The sequence below is a fragment of the Strix uralensis genome, chromosome 9, assembly GCF_047716275.1.
Source record: "Strix uralensis isolate ZFMK-TIS-50842 chromosome 9, bStrUra1, whole genome shotgun sequence".
In the NCBI taxonomy this organism is placed as follows: Eukaryota; Metazoa; Chordata; class Aves; order Strigiformes; family Strigidae; genus Strix; species Strix uralensis.
Window position 1 is genome coordinate 23,776,451 of NC_133980.1, and position 24,004 is coordinate 23,800,454.

The following is a 24,004-nucleotide window of genomic DNA, read 5'->3' on the forward strand; positions in this document are numbered from 1 at the left end:
CGAAGGGCACCGTCACCATTCCGCAGCACGAGAGACCTCGCCGAGCGGGCAAAGGGCACCCGCGGCCCCTTCTCTTCTGCAGCCCCTCGCAGCCGGGCAGAGCCGGTAGTTCTCCTCCAGCCCAGCAGCAGCCGCCTGAGGCCCGAGGCCGCCCAAAGGGCTGTAGCGGGACAGCGCGGGCCTCACTTCACCTCACGCCACGCGCACCGCAGCGGCCTGAGGGGACGGGGGCGGGGCGGCCGCGCGCGCCGCCGCGCGCGCCACCGCGCGCTCCCCGCTCCCGGCCCGCCGCGGCTTCTGGCTCTCGCGAGGCCCGGGAGCTGCCCGCGCTGCTCTCGCGAGAGCGGCGCTCCCGGAAGCTCCACGTCGGAGGGTCGGAGCCGGCCCGGGGCGTAGCGACACCTCAGCCGTCGGCGCGGCCGCGGGGCGACGCGGGGCCATGGTGAGTCCGGGGGCCGCTCCGCCAGCGAGGAGCGCGGCGCGGCGGGGGTCGGGCCGCGGGTGCCCGGCCCGAGCGAGGAGGGTTGGGGGGCTGCCCCGGAGGGTGCCGCGCCCGTTAATGACGGGCTGCAGCGGGGTAGCCGCCGGTGCAGGGCGCTTGAAAAATCCGTCCTGAGCTCCTCGGTGAGGTAGCCCAGCCTTGCACCGCGCTCGCCTCCAGAAAAACAGCGCAGTTCGACGCGAACTGAGAGCGAGAGGCCTCGCAGGGGTGGGGGCCTGAGCAGCCGCCCCCAGGACGAGCCAGGAGCCAGGCCTGGACAGTGCGGGCCCTTCTGCGCGCTGCTGGCCCGGCCTAGGACAGCTGGGTTGGGCTCTGGGCGGGACAGGCCAGGGATGTCTGCGCAGGGTCTTCTTGCTCTGTTTGACCCGGGCTTCCCTGTTCCCGTCCTGTCTGAAGAAGTCGTAGCGTTGTTCTGTGATTTCCGTTTAATAAGAAAAAAGCATTTGAAAGTCGCCTAGCATTGTTATGCCTGAAGTCAGAGAGCAGATCCCTTGGGCTGTGTTACCAGTGTGGTAGTCATCAAACAGACCTAACAGCTGTCAAAGTGTTTGAGTACATGTTGCATTTAACCTCTTAGATCAGCCACAGTCTGGTCCTTAGCAGCAGCAGAAAAGAGCAGTTCCAAGGATACACACAGAATCACGTGCAATTATCTTGCCTGCTTTTCTGATATTTATAGCACGAGAAATAATCTACAAGTACATTATCTACCATCAGGTGTCATGACCGTAAGTTACAGGTGCTACACAATAGCTTGGTACCTTTTTCTCCTTGCAGTGTCTAACATCTGTAACTGCAGGTTTTATTAATGTTATTCAGCTACTAAACACATGGAGCATTCTTTGATCAGATCTTACCCATAAGTTCTCTGAGGTAAAATGTCAGCAGCATTAAGTGAGCCCAACAGTCTTTGAGTGTCTCAACAAATCTATAATGCCTCAAATATTTTAGAAAATCACTTTGCTATACTTCATACCTTTTAAAGACTCTGACTTTACATTGCTAGTGGTGAAAGTGGAAGGTCAAAGTCTCTCCCCAGTTTTACAACATGGTGTTCCATTCTGAAACTTAATATTGGAATTGTGAACAGAAATAAGTTTATAATGGGTAAATGTTGTTGTGTTCTGCTGTAATAACTGGCTTTTCCACCTGTTTTTTTCAGGTGAAGTAGCAGGAATAATAATTTTTTATCATTTGTCTTAGAAGTAAATTCACTTGTTCAAGGAGAACAGGAAGATGTGCGGTGCATCTTTTTTTTGACTGTGCTGGAGATACTTTTTACAATATGAAAAAATTCTGAATTTCACAAAAGTAAATTAAATAGACCTGTTACTGTTGGTGGGGATGTGATGTTTCCAGAAACCACTACGAAAACAAATAAGCAGATGGATAGAAAAGAGTAGTAGTCTTCTGTCTGCCTGAAAAGCAGGATTGACTTCTTTTATTCTAAGGGTTAACTTCAAGCTTTCCTTCTTCCATCATATTTCTGTGCCAGTTTTATGTTGAATAACTCAGTTTTGTCAATTCTTTTCCTCTCTAGCCTCTCCGACTTGATATAAAACGGAAACTGACAGCTCGGTCTGACCGGGTAAAGAGTGTAGACTTGCATCCCACGGAACCATGGATGTTGGCTAGCCTTTACAATGGCAGTGTCTGTGTTTGGAACCATGAAACCCAGGTGATGATTTTAGTTTTCCTTTATCATGAAATCTTCATAGCTGACAGATGTATAAATTCTATTCTTCAGTGCTAGATACATAAGAAAATTTTAAGTCACTGCCACTAATTGACTGTACTCCCCTGTCTTATTACAAAAGACACTATAACAATAGACAAGGAATATCTTTAGCTGTGATCTTAGTGATGTTTAATTTCCTATAAATCTGTTTTTCAAGAATTACTTCCTTTGTGGATGCCTTGCAAACTAACACCTTTCCTTCTGAAAGATTAGATGTCTCTGTCTTGTACCTCCATCTATATTTGTGAAAGTTGTAGGAACTGTTAGATCTCCACCTATCAAGTATAGTTGAAATTGGGCAGCAGCTCCAAAAATATTTAGAGGTGGGGTTGGGTTAAGAATGAAGGGAGAACATAAAGGTGATGTTAAAAGAACAGAGCAGACAAGTATCTCCCTTCTTAGACAGGTATGTTCCTTTTAAATAAAAGTGTGCATGTAGTGTTGTAGGATTCTTGGAGCGTTGCCAAAGGCAATATACTGGACACTTAAGAAAAGAAAAAGAGCTGATTTCAAAACTGGTATTTTCTCCAGTGCTATAAACTTATTATTTTTATTTTTAGACTCTGGTGAAGACTTTTGAAGTGTGCGACCTGCCAGTGAGAGCTGCCAAATTTGTGGCAAGAAAGAACTGGGTTGTTACAGGAGCTGTAAGCTATCGTTGTCTTGTGATTTCCATATGCAGTAGTACTTTCTCTAATTGATTTTCATGGCGTTCCTTTGTGCATCACATAATATAATTTGATACGGATTTGTAGAAGAGAAAGGAATAGTTCACTATTCCAGTTTCCCCAAAATTTTCTCCTTTAAGTAAGCTTAGAAACTTAAAACTTTTCATTTCAAAGCAGAACAACCTGATGTGGTGGTTAATTCTGCATGGTAGTGCAAGGTAGATCTAGATTCAACTTTTACTGTCAACTGGAACACACTCAGCACCCAATTTTGACTAAATAGTAGTAGTGTTACTGTAACTAAGATGAAACTTGACTATCCTGTGTAAGATGACTTAGAAGCTACTTTCTACCTTTGTTGTTGGTTATATAAAACATAACTTTTTTTAGAGTTTTACCTCTTGAAAAATACTCTGCTTTTATTCAATGAGTCTGCTTTGAGGGGAATAGTTTTATGCTATTCTTGGTAACACATTTTTTTGATGGAATTAATGTTTTTTTTGTCTAAATTGAGGTAATGCATAAAATTTTTTGTCTCGATTATTTTTTTTCTAGTCTTCTGCCCTATACACAGAGTAAAAAATTTCTTGTTGTTTCATTGTCTTATGCTGCCATGACCCAGTTACTTCAAGTGCACATAAGTTAGCACTGTTTCACAAGAAGTGCCTCTTTGGCAGCACGAGAGTTCAAACAGCTGCACAGGAACTGGATTAGTAACTGATGAAAGTTAGTCTCCATTTTTATTTTTATCAACTTAATTTCACCTGGATCAGTTTCTTGATCTGACTCAGTGTGCAGCTGTATTTGTCCTAGCTTTCTCAAGGGAGGCTGCAGTGCAGTAGCAAGAAATGGTAAGGAAAGGGCAAGAGAGCTGCATTCAGCAACAGGGCCAAGTCTTAGTGACTATGAAAATGTGACGATAGTCATTGCTTATTCTTTGTGTTCATGTTCCTTATGCTGATAGGCTGATCTCAAAAGAGCATACTTGCCTTTTCTGCCATTCCGAAGAGTGTTTTCTGTAGGTGTTGCTGCTTAAACAGGCATGTGTGTAAAAGAGGAAAAGACAAGAGTGGAAAAGTAAATGCTTTGGGTAAAACAAGTAGTGTAGAGTTTATCACTAAGTTTCATTTACACTGGCCTTGTAAGTCATGGTCACTTTTTAAAGTTTTACCTGACATTTTATTCCTTGTCAGATAGTTCTTCAAATTTATTTTTTAAAGGTTTAGGACTACTGCTTTTAATAATACTGTACTTGAAATAAATATCCCCTCCCCCAAAAATAAAATCTCCATTTTAAAAAAAAAAGTTGAAATCACCTTTCCACTCGACTTAGAGCTACAACTTTCCTCCTGGCCCCACAGCATTAACAGTGTTGTAAATTTTGTGTTGGAGAACCTTGCTTTTCATTTCCATACAAAGCATTAATAATTTTAAAAGCATTTTTGCACTTTATTCTAAAGAAATACTATTTTAAATACATCTTTTAAAAAGGAAATTTTAGTTGAAGTTTTTTTCATTTCGTAAATGCCTTGCTATAGGATTGAGTAATTTATAGACTTCTGAATCAGAGTATAATTTGTCATTAGCAATGTACAGAAAATACATTTTCTTAAACATCTTGATGTTAGAGGCTCTTCAATAGTGGAATGTTTTTTCTAGCTGCCCTGCACTGAATATAAGGTGTATGATACAGAGTACTATTTTAATGGTGGCTTTTCTTCCCTTTCATAGGATGACATGCAAATTAGAGTTTTTAATTATAACACCTTGGAAAGAGTTCACATGTTTGAAGCACATTCAGATTACATTCGTTGTATTGCTGTGCATCCCACACAGCCTTTCATACTGACAAGCAGTGGTAAGAGTTCTTTGGTATATTCTTATATTTAATAACTAGCTATTTTTAGGCTTCTGTTTTCTGTCTGGTGAGGGATTGCATGTCTCTTCCTTTTCTGCTGAAACAAGAATCCTTGAGTAAGTAGCCGACATGACAGTTGTCATTTCATGTTATTTAATTGCCAAATGCATTTGTGGCTTTTTTTAATGGATTATCAACTGTACTTACAATTTAAAATGTAATAGCTTATGTTCTTGTCAGAGAAGACCAAACAGCCTTGTTGCTTAATATCTGCCAGAGGAAAGGTTCATATATGTGCTAATCAGCTGTTATTTGAGAGTTTTCCATGCTAAAGTTCTGTTTTTCAAAAAAATTACATAATCGTTTAGAGTATGTTTTCATATGGCAATCTGACTTGAAGCAACAGATAACCTTCATCTTGTTTCCCAAAATACTGAGTTCTCTTATTTGAGGCAATCTGTGTTACTCAGGATTGGAAGATCACAGTATCCCAACAGATCCTGCCCAACATCTACATTGTGTTACTCAGTCCTTTTCATTTCTGGAAACCTCACTAATGAAGTTAGAGCTCTGCAAGAATGCAGAGAGTATTGTGAGTCAGAAGCACCATGTATTTCTGTCTTTTGCTATTGAAGCTAATATACTGGAAATAAAGGTACTAGAAAGGCAGCTTGGTTGACTCTGCTTCCTGTTCCTTAGTGCTCATCAGAGTTAGGTGCTGCAGAAGAAAGCACGGGTCCAATTCCTTAATACCTACTCAGTATTTTAAGATTAATAATTCAATACCTTAATATCAATTCCTAATCTCTGTTTTTAAGACAAATGTATTTCTTACTTAGTTTTAGCACCATTTTACTGGACAATCTTTCTGAGGAACTTGTACTCCCTGTGGGCCTTCTGCAAGAAAGGATGGTAATCTTACAGATGAAAAATATATTATTAGCAGTGCCTCCTTTCAAGGGGGAAGGGATGAGTGAGCCTTTAACTTGAAGTTATTAAGGATTATGTACATAAGGATATGTTTAAGAAGGTAGGTATCAGAATATATTAAACTAACTGAAGCTTGGTTTGGTTTTTTTTTTCAGATGACATGCTCATTAAACTCTGGGACTGGGATAAAAAATGGTCTTGTTCTCAGGTGTTTGAAGGACACACCCATTATGTCATGCAGATTGTCATAAACCCGAAAGACAATAATCAGTTTGCCAGTGCCTCTCTGGATAGGACAATCAAGGTAAAGAAACTGTATTTTGGGGCTTTTTAGTCATTAAGTAATTATCTGACAGCGTACACAAACCAATAATACTGTATGGACAATGGCTCACAATTCTTAAAGCAGGTGCAATAATAGTTTTTATGGAACAAAGACCTGAACGTTGGATGAGTTACTATGCACCTACTAAGTAATTCAGTAAATTTACAAGATTATGTGTCACCAATCATGGAAATGTGGTTCTCTAAACTTTAAGCACTGCATATCCATTATGTTACACAGAAATATTGGGGGGGAGTAATGGTTATACTGTCAATGAGTAGTTTGGGAGAATTGAAGCTATTTATATATAGTGGGTAAAGCCTTTTAACTGTGTGCATTTAAAAAAAAATAGTAAAGGCATTTCTCCCATTATTTTCATGTCCTTGGCTGTCTATCTATTGAACTGTTTCCAGCCTTCTTATGGTAGACCCTGATGAATCCCATTTGCTGTGAAACTGTTACTAAATATCTGGGACCATAGATTTACAGCCATCTGAGCAGTGAGACTTCCTCACATTCCCTATAAATTATCAGTATATTGGCTGTAAAAAGCCAGTTTTGATTTCATACATCCTCAGATGTTGAAATTAGGTACGTATAAATATTGATTTGATGTGATAATCATGGGAAAATAGCAGCATATCTACAACTTGACTTGATTCATTTGGAGTCCTCATTTAGCATAATACTTAACATTCATTTAATGTAACTGGAAAAAATAAAATTCAGAACACAGTTGGGGGCAACCTGTGTATGCACAAGTAGTTCATTGATTTTCCTAGGTCTATTAATTAATGTCATAAACAGATACTACTTACAAACATTACATGGTTTTATGTCCTTAAAAAAAAAAAGTTGAAAGAAACCAATTCCGTTGTTTTGAGGTGTGAGCACAACGTGTGCTCCTTGGCATGTTATTTCTGTTTATTTGGGGGGGGAGGATTGGTAGTTTGATAATTGTTCAAGTTCTTTACCTAAGAAAACAACCATGGCTTTGGAATTCCATATTCTGTATCTTTGGAATTCCAAAGTACATCTGAATACCTACTCTGTTTGGCAAGATTGACCTGGGTGCAAAAGATCGATAAGTACATGCAGTTGGATTTTTTTGTTGGTTTTTTTTTTTCTGGGAAGGTGTGGCAGCTTGGCTCTTCCTCACCCAACTTTACTTTGGAAGGCCATGAGAAGGGAGTAAACTGCATTGACTATTACAGTGGAGGAGACAAGCCATATCTCATTTCGGGTGCAGATGACCGGTTGGTTAAGATCTGGGACTACCAGGTATGTGTTCAGCTCTTCTTAAACTTTTATGCAGACTGCCATAGTAAAACCATTAGCGAAGAAATAGAAAAAGGGGGAAGGGACTTGAATACACCAACAGATTTTCCTCATTTTCACTTGGAAAGAAGGAAGTGGGGAGGAAATATTTTGTGACAAGTTTTGGTCCTTTTTTTTTTTTTAAAATGAAAAGACTTTGTTAACCCTTGAGAAAGCCTGCTGTGAAGTTAAATAGCCTCAAAGTTAATTTGTAGAATTAAATTTGGCATAAGGTTTCTATGATTAGCATTAGAGTTTTTTCTTGTAACATAGTAATCCCTGACTTTTGGACTTTTTTGTGGATTCAAGTGCTCCTCTTCTATGTTCAAATGTAAATATTGTTCATGTGTCAACTCTTTCCATCCTTCTCATTAATTTTTTTTTTTTTTTTTTTTTATTCCCTTCCCTCTCCTTTTTCATCCTATGCACATTTACACACATGCATGTGCTTCTACGTGACAGTGTGTAGGGGTCATGAGGTGACTTGTTTGAATGCCCTACAGGAAAGAGAGGTTGAATCCCGGGATTCAGTTCTGTGGCTGGAACGTAGAGCTCATAAGTTCCTGCTGTGTAGAAGCGTATGAATGGCCAGAAGGGCAAGACTAAAATTTGTTAGGTAGTACTTTCTGGTTGTTGAAGCATATCACCCTAGAGTAAATCCGAGCTCAGAAGTCAAAGCTAGCACTGTTAATTTAAGTATGCACTGCAGTAACGACTGTTGCGTAACAGTGCTTGAAATTTTGTCACCATGTACAACAGTTCCGTAGTCTAATCTTAATTGTCTCAAGCATAGTAGACTTTTCTTTCACAACTGTGTGAATGAACATTCTTAGTGAAGGCAATATTAGATCTGTCTTCACCTGTCGTTAGATTCAAAGGAATGTTTTTCTCTGATTTTTTTTGCAGTGAACTTCAGCTTTCTATCTTGCTTTAATCTGTTGTGCTAGGTAGCTCTGAGAAAGCACATCATCTAAGCAGAAACCAGACTGAAAATAGAGGAAAACAACTGTCAAGGGAAATAAATATTTTCTTCTGGGGAGGAGAAGTTAACTCAATGGAATCACAGTTTTTAATATGTCTTATGCAGTTGTTTGAGCATCTTGGAAATAAATGTTACTGTAAGAAATTTAGAGAAATATATTTATATGTTTTCAGATAAATTTTGGATTTGGGGGAGATTTTTTTAAGAAATGAAGGCAAAAATGTACCAGCGTGTTTATTATACATACCTGTACTTCCAACTTTTTTTGCAGAATAAAACATGTGTACAAACACTGGAAGGACATGCTCAAAATGTGTCATGTGTCAGCTTCCATCCTGAATTGCCTATCATTATCACAGGCTCGGAAGACGGTAATTTTCTATTTTCTGATATATAAAGGACAGGGGAAGAACTTACAGGAGAACTTTTGGTGGTGTGGCTACACACCTCCTGCCCTTGCATTGCGAGGAGATAAAAGGCATGTATTTCATTGTTTTTCCTCTAGGAACTGTGCGCATTTGGCATTCGAGCACTTACCGCCTGGAAAGTACCCTCAACTACGGTATGGAGAGAGTGTGGTGTGTGGCCAGTCTGAGAGGATCCAATAATGTCGCCTTGGGATATGATGAAGGCAGCATTATTGTTAAGGTACAATTAATGATTTGAAATGAGAAATGGTGATTTGTCACTGTCCTGTGTACAGAGCAACTGACTTCTGATTCTGTGATAATGAGTAAAATGCTGAAAAATTGTCATTTTAATTGGCATTTTTAGGCAGAGCCAGGGTATTTCACTAGGTATGTTCAAATAAAAAGAAAATCAAGAATGTGTTTTCTCCATCTGCTAAATTCCTCATGCTACACTTCCTAGCTTGGTCGTGAAGAACCTGCAATGTCCATGGATGCAAATGGAAAAATTATTTGGGCTAAACATTCAGAAGTCCAACAGGCTAACTTGAAAGCTATGGGAGATGCTGAAATCAAAGATGGGGAAAGATTGCCGCTTGCTGTAAAAGATATGGGAAGCTGTGAAATCTATCCGCAGACAATTCAGCACAACCCTAATGGACGGTAATAGATTTTAGAAAAATACTTCCACATTTCTGATTTCTCTTTTTTTTTTTTTCTTTGAAAATTTTTTGAATGAAAAAAATTAGTTGCATGTGTGCTGGTAGCTGGTGGAGAACAGGTGTATCAGAGCCAGGCACTGTAAAATCAGAGTAATAGATGGGCTTCACCTGTAAGGGCTCACAGCTTCAACAGAGAAGTTGGACGCTACGTAGGGGAAGAAGTATGCAAACAAAATGTATAAGATAATAGCAGCAAAACACATCTTTTTTATCACTTTGTTTGAATTGGTTTTTGTTAACAGATAAGCTAAATTAAAAGAAAAGGTAAAGGGGTACAAGGTAGAAGAGCCGCTCAGTGGATACCAGAAGGAAGAGGGAATAATAAGTAGCTAGCAACATGACACAGAAAAAAATCCAGTTCTGTGACTTTTGGAATATGGGAAGCTCTTTCATCCTGTCTGCATTTGCAGTGATTATATTGGGCTAGGGGCCTTGAACTTTTCCCATGAACTTGTGTTCATGATCATGCCTGTTGAACTGAACACGGGTACCTGACAAATGCATCTTTCTCATGCTCTAGGTTTGTAGTAGTGTGTGGTGATGGTGAATACATCATCTATACAGCTATGGCTTTGAGAAACAAGAGCTTTGGTTCTGCACAGGAGTTTGTATGGGCACACGATTCTTCAGAGTAAGTGTTGCAGATTTTTTCCTTTGTGTTAACTTAAATTTGCTGCTGCTAAGTTTTCAGGCTGTACAAATGGTAAACTGGCCTGAACACTAAAACCTGTGTGGATACTGAACTTTCAATAACTGTCCTGCTTTAAAGTTTTCCATTTGTAGCACTCTGCTGATTTTTTGAAGATAAATCAAGTGTAGTTGTTTTGTAGCAATTTAGGGTTTTAGTAATTTGCTAATTTGGAAGATGAGTAATTTTTTTTTTTTTACAATGCAATCTCTATTTAGATACGCAATCAGGGAGAGCAACAGTGTTGTAAAGATATTTAAAAATTTCAAAGAGAAGAAGTCATTCAAACCAGATTTTGGAGCAGAAGGTAAGTATTTATTTTTAAAATAGATATGTTGGCACATTTTTTGCACAACGTGGATTTCTTCCACCTTTATTTTCTTGCAGGCATCTATGGTGGCTTCCTGTTGGGGGTCAGATCTGTTAATGGTTTGGCATTCTATGATTGGGAAAACACAGAACTGATTCGCAGAATTGAAATTCAGCCTAAACATGTAAGTTTTTAGATGGGATTGAACGTATTTACCTGTCTGTGTTTACTGATTTTTTTACTAGACTGCTGGTTTTTCTTGAATGAAGCTAAGCTGTCAATCATAACATAATAACTACTTAAGTTTATCTCAGTCATGTAGCAGAAAGGGAAAAAAAAATCCCTGTATGTGTTGGCTTCTCAGGTCCGAAAGTTTCTGTTAGAGTTAGTATGCTTTAACTTTAATTTGTACATCCTCATTTCTTAACCTGAAGTCTCTAAAGCAGTGCCATTATTGATTCTGATAATACAGATTTTCTGGTCTGACTCGGGTGAGCTTGTCTGCATTGCTACGGAAGAGTCATTCTTCATTCTGAAATACCTATCCGAAAAAGTTGCAGCAGCCCAAGAAACACATGAAGGTGTCACTGAAGATGGAATTGAAGATGCTTTTGAGGTACCCTCTATCTAAAAAATGAAATAGAACTAGAGATAATGGAAGCAGGTCTTCCCATAGTATAGCAAATTTAGTCCTTAACATAGTCCTATTAAAGCTTAGATTCCAAGACACTGAGTACCACACAGTATACATCTGCCTGAGGAACACCACTAATCATTTTATTGGGGTTCCCTGGGGAGAGCGTCCCTGTTTGAATCCCAGCATGACAGATCTTGATGCCTGCATTTCTCTTCAGGCGTCTGTTTACTATTCTCACAGAGTTGTAGAGGTTATGCTTAAAACACACTTCTGGGTAGTATGTTTGCATAGGTTAAACTTTTTCTGCAATTTTCAAGTTTTGAAATTTATTGAAGTTTGAGCAGAAGTGAAAAAACCTCGTGCTGTGAAATGTCAGAAACAAAAATTTCAGAAGGAAAGTTGTCTTTGATTATCTTGCTTAATGCTTAGTTTGGTGCATGTTTCCTAGATTTATTAGTTCAGTTAAGAATTAAGGTAGAGATTTCATGTTACAGCATTTTTGTAAAACTAAAAGCATTATTTATGTACTGGAAAACTGTATCTAAACTTATTTTTGCAACTTGTCCAACTATTTACTTAAATACACAATATTCAATTTAATTTGAAAATGCAGTAGTCTTACTGTTAGCTAAAAGTATCTTTTTATATATCTAAATCAAACTTAATTTGCAGGTTCTTGGTGAGATTCAGGAGATTGTGAAAACAGGTTTGTGGGTAGGCGACTGCTTTATTTACACCAGTTCTGTGAACAGACTCAACTACTATGTTGGAGGAGAAATTGTCACTATTGCCCATTTAGACAGGTAAGTTGCTGCATCGGGTTGTTGAGAGTGTTAAAGGTTCTTTCAGTGAAGTTAGGACAAGGTGAGCCTTGTCACCTGCTTGCTGTGCGTTACTACTTTTTCTTACGTATAATGCTAATGTTTGTTCTGAGGCAGTAATGTAGTCTTGGAGGGAATTATCGGTCTTATTTGAAAGTGTCCATATAGTAAAAGCAGAATTTTTAATGTGAGTATTCTTGCTGCTGTAAGAACTACTGGGTTTATTTATAGACTATTTGGTGGTGGATCTATTCAAGATGAATATTCTTTGGTTTTTTTCAGAACAATGTATCTTTTGGGATATATCCCTAAGGACAACCGACTTTATTTGGGTGATAAAGAGCTAAACATTGTTAGCTACTCTTTGCTGGTCTCAGTGCTTGAATATCAAACTGCTGTGATGAGAAGAGATTTCAGTATGGCTGACAAAGTTCTTCCCACAATTCCAAAAGAACAGAGAACCAGAGTTGCACACTTTCTTGAAAAACAGGTAAGAAAACTACTTCTTAGTTATCAAAAACTTAATAAATCAGTTTATTCACATTTCTAATCAGGTTTGCTAAGCAAAACCCAATCTTGTTATCTGTAAGCATAAACTCTTGTTAATCATCCCTATTTATTTGAGAATACTGTAACCTTCTGTTGAGAGGGTTTTTGTCAGAACATCTAGGATGCTGTTTGACCTGATGGATCACAGACTTACTTTCAGATTTTTATTTTAGGGCTTCAAACAACAAGCTCTTGCAGTATCTACAGATCCAGAGCATCGTTTTGAACTTGCTCTTCAACTTGGAGAATTAAAAATAGCCTATCAGCTTGCAGTGGAAGCAGAGGTAAACATACAATTTTTGGTAATTCATACTAATTCTGAGTATTATCATGAATCTGAGAGGCCCTGTAAAAAAAGACTGGTCCGTGGGGATGCCGTACAGCTCCCTGAACACTATAAATGCCTCCAACTTCCTCAGTGAAGTTCTTCTGCCTGTAATACAAAGGAATCTAAGCCATGGGATGGGGACAGAAGAACGTTGTCTGCTCAGAAAGCTACGGGAACTCCTGGAGAATATAAAACTTGAACCAAGCCTTAATCTCCAGTATTTAACAGTGAGAGGAAGAATGACAGGACTGAAGCCTCTAGGCCTTTGTTCCAGCCTTGGAAAACTTAGACTGATGCCCTAAGATGACTGACAGGCAGTGATTTGTCCCATAGCCACTATTCAGAGAATTGATCTCTCAGTTCCTACTGTAAAATAATGAAGTTAGTGATAAGGAATGTTAACTTAGTTACAGATAAATGCCTTTCTTACGTTCTGAAGGTTAACTTGTGAGCTTTAGGATATTGTTACTGTTTAAATTTCCAAAGTTATTTCTACTTCCTCCCTCCCTGTTTAAGAAAAAACTGTTTATTTTATGTAACGGTATAGCTGTGTAATGATCTGCATATAACACTCCCTGTGTCATGCTGTGAAGCTGCAGTAATCATAGTATTTCAAAGGGAAGACTAGTGTAATGGTGGGATACAGCACCTTCGTGAGTAAACTTACATTTTCATATTGAATGCTCTGAAAATCTTTAAATGTGAGGGTTATTTTTTGTGTTTTCTTTCCCTCTCTCCCTTTTTTGTACCATTAGTCAGAACAGAAGTGGAAGCAACTTGCTGAGCTTGCCATTAGTAAATGCCAGTTTGGCTTAGCCCAGGAGTGTCTCCACCATGCACAAGACTACGGAGGACTTCTGCTCCTGGCCACAGCTTCAGGAAATGCTAACATGGTGAATAAGTTAGCTGAAGGAGCAGAGAAAGATGGCAAGAACAATGTTGCCTTTATGAGCTACTTCCTGCAGGGAAAGTAAGTACCAAACATGAGATTCACATTGTCTTGTTCTGCTTTCTGAAATGCAAAGAACCTCAGGATCTTCAAAGGGTTAACTACAGCTAACTTAAAACTTCCTGGAGGAAGATTGTGGCATGTCCCTTTCCAGAAAAGCCAACTCCTATGTATAAAATCTGAAATGAAAGCACTTTAATGTAATAAACAGCTAATCTAATACAAAAATCTGTCTTTATTAAACTTACTGGTTAAAATCACATTTTAAAATCTTCTAGGCTTGATTCATGTTTGGAACTCCTGATTAAAACTGGACGTCTCCCAGAAGCTGCTTTTCTTGCACGGACATATTTGCCAAGCCAAGTTTCAAGGTAACCTCAAAGCATATGCAGAGTGTGAATAGTGTTGTCAAATTAGCTGTATATAACAAATACGGTTTGCATCCCCAGGGTTGTTAAACTGTGGCGGGAGAATCTCTCTAAAGTCAATCAAAAAGCTGCCGAGTCCCTGGCTGACCCTACAGAATATGAAAATCTTTTCCCTGGATTAAAAGAAGCTTTTGTTGCTGAAGAGTATGTTAAACAAAGTCTTGATGACTTGCGGCCAGCCAGGGAATACCCCCTTGTCACTGTAAGTAAGAAGTGGGAGCTCTTCTATCGTCTCTAGAAGAAAAACATTTGGTGCTGTGTGAATTCAGCTTAAAGCAAGTCAGTGCAACCACTTAAACATTCCATGAACGTGTGTTTTGGTGTGTTTGTGTTTCTTTTAGCCAAATGAAGAAAGAAACTTACTTGAAGAAGCGAAAGGCTTTGAGCCTTCTGGAGTAATGGCACCTCAGGTCAGTGTTACTACTAAATTATGAACTCTCAGAAAGAGACAGAAAACTAATTTCAATTTGCACATACAAACACTGCTCCAACTGCTGCTAGTTTTTAAAAGCTCAGTAGTTGGAACCTGGAAACTCTTGGATATTACAGCAACTAAAAATGCTTTATATTCTTTGCTAGTGTACATGGTTATGGACAAAGAGTATTCTATGACTGACTAGGAATCCTACCCAGTTACTTGAAAACCTGTTCTAATCGGTATCTGAAGTAACTCAAACTGATTTTTTTTCTTGACCACCTCAGTTATCCACGTATTATGCAGAAAACATGTGATTTAAAAATAAGGTATAAGCATACAGATTGAAACGAACACTTAAAATGCTTTTCAGAGCTTAAACAAAAGATGACAACTTCTAATTCTTGCTTATATCAAATATACGTTACATCTGAACATGAAAATCAGTGTGAGAGTTTCTTAAAGATAGTGATGTTGGCACAGCTCTCTGAGGCTATAAACTTCTAAAAACTGCAGTGGAAACTGAGGGAAAAACAAAGTCACAACTGTCCATTCTGTGGGTTTTTTTGGTGTAGGAGTTGCACTATGAAACTTCATTGACAATTTAGAGAAGCTAGCTTACTTTCAAGTAACTTTAGTGACTATTTGCTTCTCGTGTATCAAAGCAAGTATCGTTAAAGCAAAATCAAGCTTGTGTGCACATTTGTTAAAGAAGATACAGAAATAGCATTACAGAAGTTAGTTCTAATTTGGTTTCGATAGCATGCATTAGAAGCTGAAAACAAGACCACTGATGTTGGAAGTGTATCTTTGCATTCAATTAATGATTGCATAGAAGTCCTTAAACGGTTGTCTCTTACAGCTGAGGCTGAATATGGGAAGTTTTGTAGGATATAATTATATAATTAATCTAAATATGGTTCGCCACTGCTTCAGTAATGGTACTAACTGTTGAATTATCTTAATATGAAACTTGTGCAGCAGTGAAGTGAGGAGGGTAAGTGTTAAACCAGTTATCGGGTATGGAGCGCAAAGCCCAGCCAGCAACAGAACTGATTTACCACCTTTGCTAAAAGGGCTGTGACAGTCTCGAGTAACCTAATCTCTTTCCTGCTGAGGTCCTTGAAAATCACTTAACTTTCTAACAGCACTTCAGTATTTGAGACTAACTGATACTTTCTGGAGGTTGTTTTCATTGTATCAGTTCCATCATCAACTGCTTTAAATACACTGGGTGGTGAAACAGTGTCTCCAGTGGAGTGAGGACTAGAATGCTTACCGGCTCTGAAGGTGTGGTTCAAGAATTACTGAGGGAAACTTCGAAAGAGAACCAGTGGGAGAGGGGGGTTATAGGTCTGCTGTTGTTTACTTGTTTTTGTTGACAGAATTTAAATTCAAAAGAACTTACAGAATCTCTTTTTCATTAGAAGGCTGAAGAACCAGTTCCATCTCCTAAACAAGAAGTGATGAAGACAGTTTTGCATAGCTCTGATGTACTTCCAACAAGAGATCAAAAGGTACTGAAATATATGAAGGGAAGTACAAGCACTAAATTCATTTTACATTAAAGACTTCATCTAATAATGTGATTAAACCAAGCTACTGGAAAATGTCACTTTCTATTAATAGACCCAGACAGCTTCGACCAGCACAGTGTATTGGGTCCCTTCCTGTTGCAGGCAGAAACTGCACACAGGTCCTACAGCCTTGTCGATTTACAAGGAACAAAGGGTGAAGTCCAAAGGCAGTTGGTCAGAACATGGTGAAAAGTTGCAACTCTGAGAGCTGCTTTCTTACCAAGAAGGCAGCTTCTCTATACAGCTTATTTTAACTCTAACGTTCCACCTGCCTGCCTCAGCTTGGTATTTTGCAGAATGTGCCAATCCTACATCCTATACGCTGGCTAACATCTAACTGTAGTAGTATCCCCTGAATCTAGTCTTTCCTTTTCCTAGACACTGCTGGACTTGGAAGATGACTTGGATAACTTGGATCTGGAGGACATTGATACCACAGATATCAATCTGGATGAAGAGATCTTAGATGAGTGAACATACCTTTTAGGTGACCACATCAATTACTCCAAACAAAGGAGTGAAGTTCTGTGGACTATGTCCCCCAAGTGAATTTGATTTTTATACTTCAAGTGGACCATGTACATGTAGAAAGAAGGGTAGACCCAGCAACTTCAGTATGTTGAAACTCAAGATCTAGGCCTGCTCCCATGCACACTAAAAGATGTTTTCATTTATCAAGCAGTTCAATAAACCCTTTTAAACATTCTATTCCTCAGTTCTCCATTTACTAATAATTCTACTACTCTCAACCCAGCTTCAATAGTGTGTATTGCAAATATTTGAAACAGGAGCACTCTCACCTTAACCTGACTTTTCTTAGCAAGCACACTTAGGTATAGGGTTACTTTTATTAGCTTGTCTCTGTTAATGATCAGTAGCTCAGTTACTCTTCCAGACAACACTTAGGTCTTTTAGCTAAAACAGAACAGTACTATGTCTTAAGCGATGGATGTGGTGTTACGCACTTTCCTAAATGAAAGTGTCCAGACCCTACACTTCAATAACTGAAATGAATTCAGGGCAATTCTTTAGTTAAGGTGCAACAGTAAAGGAGTTAAACTCTAGATATATTGTCACCTCAAAACAAAAATTGTGATGACTTCTGTTATTTTCAGAAGTTCTGTAAGTGAACTTACAAGCTGCTGTAGGGATTCTTACATTGTTTAGTAAAAAAAATTCTCCAATAGTCAGTTGTTTGAAGTATTTATTGTGGAATCCTGTACAGAGCATGTTTATAAACAGACTTAAGACTTAACGATGAACTAAGGTTTATTTCATGAAGCTGTAGAAGTAGCCATTGCTTCTTCATAAGCCTGGAGGGCCAGCTGTATATAGCCTTCTTTCTGGGACTCAGTTTTCACAAATACCTGCAAACAGGGCAGGAGAGAGATTAATGTTCAATATATATTATGTATTATGCATAATTGCATAATGAACCTTCATCATTCCTGTGGTAAATCAGGCAGCTACAACTGAAATCCTGGTGCAGCTACATGTAGTTTAAAAAAAAACCTCAAACAACCTGGCATGCACAACAGTTCTAGTTAAATATCTCCTTCTTAAGGTAAGGAGAAATTTAGACTATAAATAGGCTTCTGCTGTTTAAAAGCTTTCTTTTCTGTAGTTAAGCAGCCTTAAAGTAGAAAAGCATACCTTGATCAGATCAACTCCCTGAAGTTTCCTTTCTTTAGCTTCTTTTGCTGACTGACATTCCGGATGAAGCATATGATACAGTGTAATTAAACTCGTAGTGTCATCCAGCCTAAACAAATAAAGACCTATTTGTAGCAGTTACTTTCTCTTAAGAGTATTTAGAGAAAGCATACTTTGTGGTGTACTTTGCACACCACAGGCATTCATAAATTTCTGCTTTCGCTGAGCATACAGTCCTTAGAACACACAGCTAAACAGGCATCCCATCACCTACTGCAACGGCAGCCTGTTTGTGGGAAGGAAGAGCAGAAGCATGCAAACACCAAGGTGCACCAGGTAAGGTACGTAAATTTATCCATACTGCAGTTTAAGCCTGATGTACTGTTCAGCTGTAATACAGCTGAAATCCCTCTGTAAAATACAATTGATTACCCAGTTACAAGTATTTAGCAGAACCTTGCCAAAGAAACTTTCTAACACTGACTGTAGTAACTAGGATATTTTACAGAAGTAGTATTAGAAATCTTGTGACACCTAGCCCTCAGCTAAATTTAAAACTGGAACAGATGTTTTACATAAACATAAGCATAAGCCAAAAGTGGGCAGGTAGCAGGTAAAGATTATCCAAACTGGTAATTGTCCAGATACTTGAATTTTGCCTTTAACAACTGTATTCCAAAATGAACTTGCCTGTATTTCTTCATAGCCTCAGATTTAAAAGTAGTATCTGACTACCTGTTGACAGTTTCTAACTTCAATGCCACCATCACTGCAAGTGGAGTGCTAATTGCACAAATTTCTCCTAGTGACATTTTGACCAATATGGTTTGCTTCAGGGAGTTTTGAATAAATTTAGCAGCATATCTTGCAGAGATCCATCCATTTAAAATGAAAGTGTATCTATCTGTTCCTAAGCTACTTAGGAATTACTCTAAAACCCAGTGTGTCAAAAGCGAAAATTGAGTTCAGTAGTACGAAATTATTAGGCTTTAAGATCAGTAGGGCCCAGAGCTGGAAGGGTACTGACAATTACATGGGAAACAAAAATAAAACCCCAACACTTACAAAAGGCTAATTTCTGCAGAAACCTAGCTTAATACTCCACAACTTCACAGACTGCAGTTGGTGCTTCCAGTCAGCATCTATATAGCAAACAGCTAGCTTAAGATTTCATGGCAATGAAAACTTTTATACATCTTAGAGAAATACTGTTTCTATTTTCAAACAAGGGTACTTCTTGTTTCCTATTTGTTTAGATAAGCAGAAATAATAAGTGACAAACACCACTTACAAGTCTCTGTGGATCATATCTATTAGTAAGCCATCCGTTTTCTTTCTGTTTACTAGATACCACACCATTCCTCCAAAGTGTCTTGTTGAACGGAGCAGATCATACTTGGCATGTTTCTCAATGTCATCATATGTCCGATGATGAACCTATACACAGAAAATGTTTGTTTCATCAGCATGACTGAAGCCTGATGACAGTTTCTCCCCTCCACCTCTTGCTGAGAGGTTTTTAATCTATTTTCAGACCTCCCTAAAGTGTAGGGGTAAGCCACAGGCTGAACCGCGCTACCTTAAAGCTATACATGTTGTAATTCAGGCTAACACTCAGATAATCCAATTCTTAGTACTTAGGCACAGACATCTTTGTGTCAAGAGAAAGCTAAATACTAGCCATGTACTAAAAATTTGGGGAGGGAGGGGTATAACCTCTGAACCTTCATTTCACTGCTGTCAAGCTGTAATCTATTTTTTTAAGGAGAAAAATACTACAGCAAAGAAGTGAAATTCTACTTTGAAGAAAAGGTACTTTGAAAATTGCCTAATAGAAGTTGTCTTCTCGCTGATTTGAGAAATTATTACAGCTTAAAGAGAAGTAAACGTGTTAAAGTCAAGTGTAGACTAGCCTATTCACCAGTAACTGTAGTTACCAAACCTAAACATTTCAGCTAGAAGTATATTTTTGTACCTGGTCTTTTTCAAAAATGCTGTGTGTACAGTGCTCTGAGGTGCACTTCATCAGTTATCTACCCGGTCCTTTCAAATCCTACCATAGCAGTTAGCTTTAGTAGCACAACTCTGGTTGTGCTCACTTACTGTCTTTATCATCAATTCTGGTTGGATACCAAAAAATACCTATAAATACTATTTTTATGCATCCGTGGTTCTTTCTATACTGTTGAAAGTTACTTAAACAGAACCCTGTTTTCTGCAAGAAAAAAACCCAAGACTCATCACAAGGACAACAGGTAATCTATATGGGGAAAAAAAGAACACAAATGAACAACAACTTTGATGCCCAGATAATACTTATGTTTACAAAACAAACCCTAAAGTTCTTCACTAACGCTTTTTTTTTTTTAACTAGAAAAATGAAAAGTGAACTCACTCTGATATAGTCAGGTGAATCTGGCTCAAACTGAGCAATGCACATGTTAAGGATATCCTCATGGCGGTCTTGCTGAAACACAGTCTAAAACAAAAATTCAAATTCAGGAATAGATTCTGTATTGCACCATTCCAACTCTCCAACATCAAAAGAGCAGCCACAACATTTCTGTTCTGGGCAACACTCATAGTGAGTAACCCTTTAACCACAAGACAAAATAGATAAAAGTACAGTAACTGCCTTGATGACATTAGTACAATGTTTCTTGATTTTTTTTCTGAAATGCCTGTTGACACTTTCAGATCAAACATACAGTTTCATCAATGCATAACAATTAAATGTGGATTTCTAGTACGACAGAAAATTTACACCTACTCAGGATTTACCTGGCCCTAACCTGGAACTTTATTGTAAGTATTTTAACTAAGTTACAATGATAAGCAATTGTTCAAAACAGAACTCAGGCAGCTTAAAACATACAAATGGACTGGCTTATTCAGAGCTGCTCTGTCCAAATAGCACCGTTTTGCTATCAGAGCACAATTAAGTAAAAATTATCAGTTTTCAAAACCAGGAGGCTCTTACCACAAGGTGTTCATCCTTGAATACCACTGGGGGAATAACTCTGCGCCCTTCTTTTGGGAAGAATATCTGTATCATCCTGTCTCGTTCTTCCCAGGTTGCTTTGCGTAATACACCATTTGGTTCTCTAACTACAATGAAACGTTCCTGAAAAGGAGGTAAAAAAAGAGCATTATCTCCCAAAGTAGACAGAACCACTGCAAGAAAGATTCTCATTTGGCGAAATCCTTCTATACCTAAACTCACACTCATAATACCAGTTTCTAGTTGATTGTTGCTATGTGCTAGATTCATCGTTTTCTCCTTTTATACCTGCTAATTAAGTGCTACATTTGCACCTTAATTTTACTGTATGGCATAACTGTGCATGGGCCTATGCTAAAAGCTACAGCTCTGAAGTTTAGACAGGTAACACTAATACCCTAAGAAAGGCATTAGCTTTGCTGCTGGCCTGATTTTATGCATTTAATAACACGTACTAAATTAAGAATGCAAGTGTCTTGTACTTTTTAAACTTTGTTTCAGAGGTAGGTGCTAGAATCAAGTAAGGGCAAGTGCAAAACAAGAAATACAACTAATGAAACAATATACTTAGATCCATTCACAAGCACATTTAGGGCAGCAGACCGGAAAGTTTGTTGGGACTAGGAAGTTTTGAATACATTGAGGCAGGAGAATAAACAGCAGGTTCCTGGAGAGAGCTCTCAGGTGGATTAACAGATGGAAGACTCAGCAATTAATTTTGCAGGATCATCACTATATGCATGTTTGAACCATGGAGATTTCTTAGAATCATAACTATTTGTGGAGAATTTTTCCAGCCTTTTACTACTAGTACTTAAGACAATCTAGATGTTTCACTATACAAAGAAATCTTTATCCCTATACTCCACAATTCTATTTGACAACTGTTTCTTCACAGCTTTCCTGTGAATTCATTTATCATTTACTCAGCTTTCCACCAGACCTTTGCAACTGTGAAGTAGCTCCATCTTTTGGTCTATGCACATTACTAAATAATCTGATTCCACAGAAAACTTCTCTAGGAAGCATGGAAGAACTCAGCACTCCTAGTATACACAAGCATCTGCTTTTAAAATAATTAACTAACTATCCCACAGCTTCCCCCTCACAGCACGCCTGCTTTTGAGCACTGGAATGTATTTTATCATTATCGCAAACATTTAGAAATACATGTCTTTGTATTGCCTTGTACCAAACTGAATTTACAACTCCTCAGCCTTTTTGCAAACTGCTATAACTACATTTTATTAAAACCTAAAGCTTATTTTGAAATTAAGAATGGAAAGCTCTTAAAATAAATTAATACACTGTTACTTACACGATGTGGAATGGAGTAAGTTAAATCTGTAAACACGTATTTTGTAGTTTCAGTTCCTTCAAGGAATTTGTCTTCTGCTAAGACATCATCAATTGGCTCTCGTTCATTCAAAACAGGGGGCATGATTAGTTTTTCTTTAGCTTCCTCAATAGCTTTTTTTGTGGCCTTGGGGAAAAAAAAAAAAAGTAGTTTAACTTGACAATTTAAAAAAATCATCCTATTGAAAAGCTAACATACAATTTTGGGACAGATGGTTTCATTTAGAGAGAAATTTAGAAAAAAATCTTTTTCTTAGGCAGTTCAACAGTGAGACACTAATTCAATCTCTAGGTAGATGAATCGCATGTGAACGATACACTGGTACTGTAACTTGGGCAAACTGCTGGAGGAGTTCCAAAACTAAAACCTACATATACTACTAAAAAATGCCAAGTTTAGTTCAGGTATTTTTCCATGGTAAATTTCCCCCAAAGCATAAACTACAATCAACTGTTTATAGATAGCTATGACTGTGATTAAAGAAGAACTGGCTTAAGTCAGGCCCCTTTATCATCCTGGACCATGGTCAGACAACAGGGGGAAAAAAAAAGTATTCAAAGGATTCCTGGGGCTAAAATTTCAGAGAAATATATTTAACACAATTGGGAAGCATAAGGAAAGAGAGCCTGTCACTCAAGTAAAAAAGCATACCACTTCCTTCCATATTCCATAAAAATCAAGGAAAATTGGGTAAGTAAAACTATATAAAGTGAAGAAACACTGATTCACACTAGTTTAGTAAATAACCTGAAACAGAGGAACGAAACCGAAGTATTTTCAGCAGCAGTATTAAAGAAAGCAGAAACATGGACTGTTACAGACTTTGTGCTAAAACCAAAATAAGTTAAAATCTGAAAACGGAGCAGAGCAGCCTACCTCTTTCAGCTGAGCTTCTGTCATCAGCTTGTACTTGGGCGGTTTAAGCTCCCTTCTCACCGGCCTAAAAACCTTCTGCAGGTTAAGCCCTGTCATTTTGTAGAGCAGATTTTGAACCGCTTCATCCGCAAAGGACGGCTTGGCGGCTTTTCCTTCTGCGGGAGGGTGTCACACGCTGTTAACCCGCGGGGCTGGGGCGGCGAGGAGACTGCCGCGGTCCCGCCACCCCCTCCCCTCACGCGAAGGCAGCCCCCCACGCCGCCCCCGCCGGCACCCCCACCCCGCCCCGCTTCCCTCCCCCTCGGCCCCCTGGGGACCGCAGGCGCCCTGCACGAAGGGCGCGGGTGGGTAAAGGGGCGCTTGCAGCCCATGAGGCGAGGCCGGGCGGGGGGATCCCCCCTTCACGTACCGTCCGCGGCCCCCGCGTCCTGCCCGAGCCCCCGCCGCGCGCGCCAGCCCCACAGCGTGCGCGCCAGCCGCGCGGGCACCGCCGCGGAGCCCCACGCCCCGAGCGCCGCCATCTTATACACGCCCCCGCCCGCCCCGCCCGCGTCGCGCGCGCCGAGTGGCGCCTCGAGGCACGCCGGGACATGGAGTCTCCCCTGGCCTCAGCGGCCTGTCGGAGCGGCGGCCCCGGGCGGGAAGCCCGCCTCAGCGGGAACCAAACGCGGTCTGCCGGGCCTTTTCCCGAGGGTTTCCTTGCTTAGTGGGGAGACAAAGTAGTAGGGAAGCAGAGGAATTTAGGGCACCGTGCACGCTGCCGCGATTAAACCCCCGGTAAACTGCAACTACTGAGAGATGAGGAAAGGTGCGAGGCGGTAGGTGGGTGCACTTCCCCAGCAGCTGCCTGGTACGATGCCGGTCAGGGCAGGCAGCTACTGCCCTGGTTCTTGGGCGGTCTGTGGTAATTCATACAAAATTAAAAACCTCATGTGGCTCTGTCTGCTAGTTTGTCACTTGCATGGT

The 24,004-nt window shown here is 39.5% G+C and overlaps 2 protein-coding genes across 3 annotated transcripts; one reads left to right on the forward strand and one right to left on the reverse strand.

Moving 5' to 3' along the window:
• The first annotated feature begins 296 nt into the window (after positions 1–296).
• On the forward strand, positions 297–16,859 carry COPB2 (COPI coat complex subunit beta 2). 2 transcript variants are annotated; one of them, XM_074877734.1, is made up of 22 exons: positions 297–442; positions 2,043–2,180; positions 2,801–2,887; positions 4,640–4,766; positions 5,852–6,000; positions 7,156–7,302; positions 8,592–8,691; positions 8,826–8,968; positions 9,191–9,390; positions 9,970–10,080; positions 10,356–10,444; positions 10,525–10,631; positions 10,920–11,063; positions 11,757–11,887; positions 12,188–12,395; positions 12,628–12,738; positions 13,538–13,752; positions 14,010–14,102; positions 14,181–14,361; positions 14,501–14,569; positions 16,002–16,091; positions 16,530–16,859. In XM_074877734.1, exons 1-22 carry the CDS (start codon positions 440–442, stop codon positions 16,623–16,625), a joined length of 2,739 nt encoding a protein of 912 aa, XP_074733835.1. In that variant the 5' UTR covers positions 297–439; the 3' UTR covers positions 16,626–16,859. The 2 variants fall into 2 exon arrangements, with proteins under 2 accessions (XP_074733835.1, XP_074733837.1); XM_074877736.1 differs by having other exon boundaries at positions 16,005–16,091.
• Positions 16,860–17,338: 479 nt separating this feature from the next.
• MRPS22 (mitochondrial ribosomal protein S22) lies at positions 17,339–23,565 on the reverse strand. Its single transcript, XM_074877737.1, has 8 exons — positions 23,448–23,565; positions 23,039–23,193; positions 22,124–22,288; positions 20,785–20,928; positions 20,200–20,283; positions 19,096–19,241; positions 17,805–17,913; positions 17,339–17,518 (listed from the first exon to the last, which is right to left on the reverse strand). Exons 1-8 carry the CDS (start codon positions 23,557–23,559, stop codon positions 17,426–17,428), a joined length of 1,008 nt encoding a protein of 335 aa, XP_074733838.1. The 5' UTR covers positions 23,560–23,565; the 3' UTR covers positions 17,339–17,425.
• Positions 23,566–24,004: the final 439 nt, after the last annotated feature.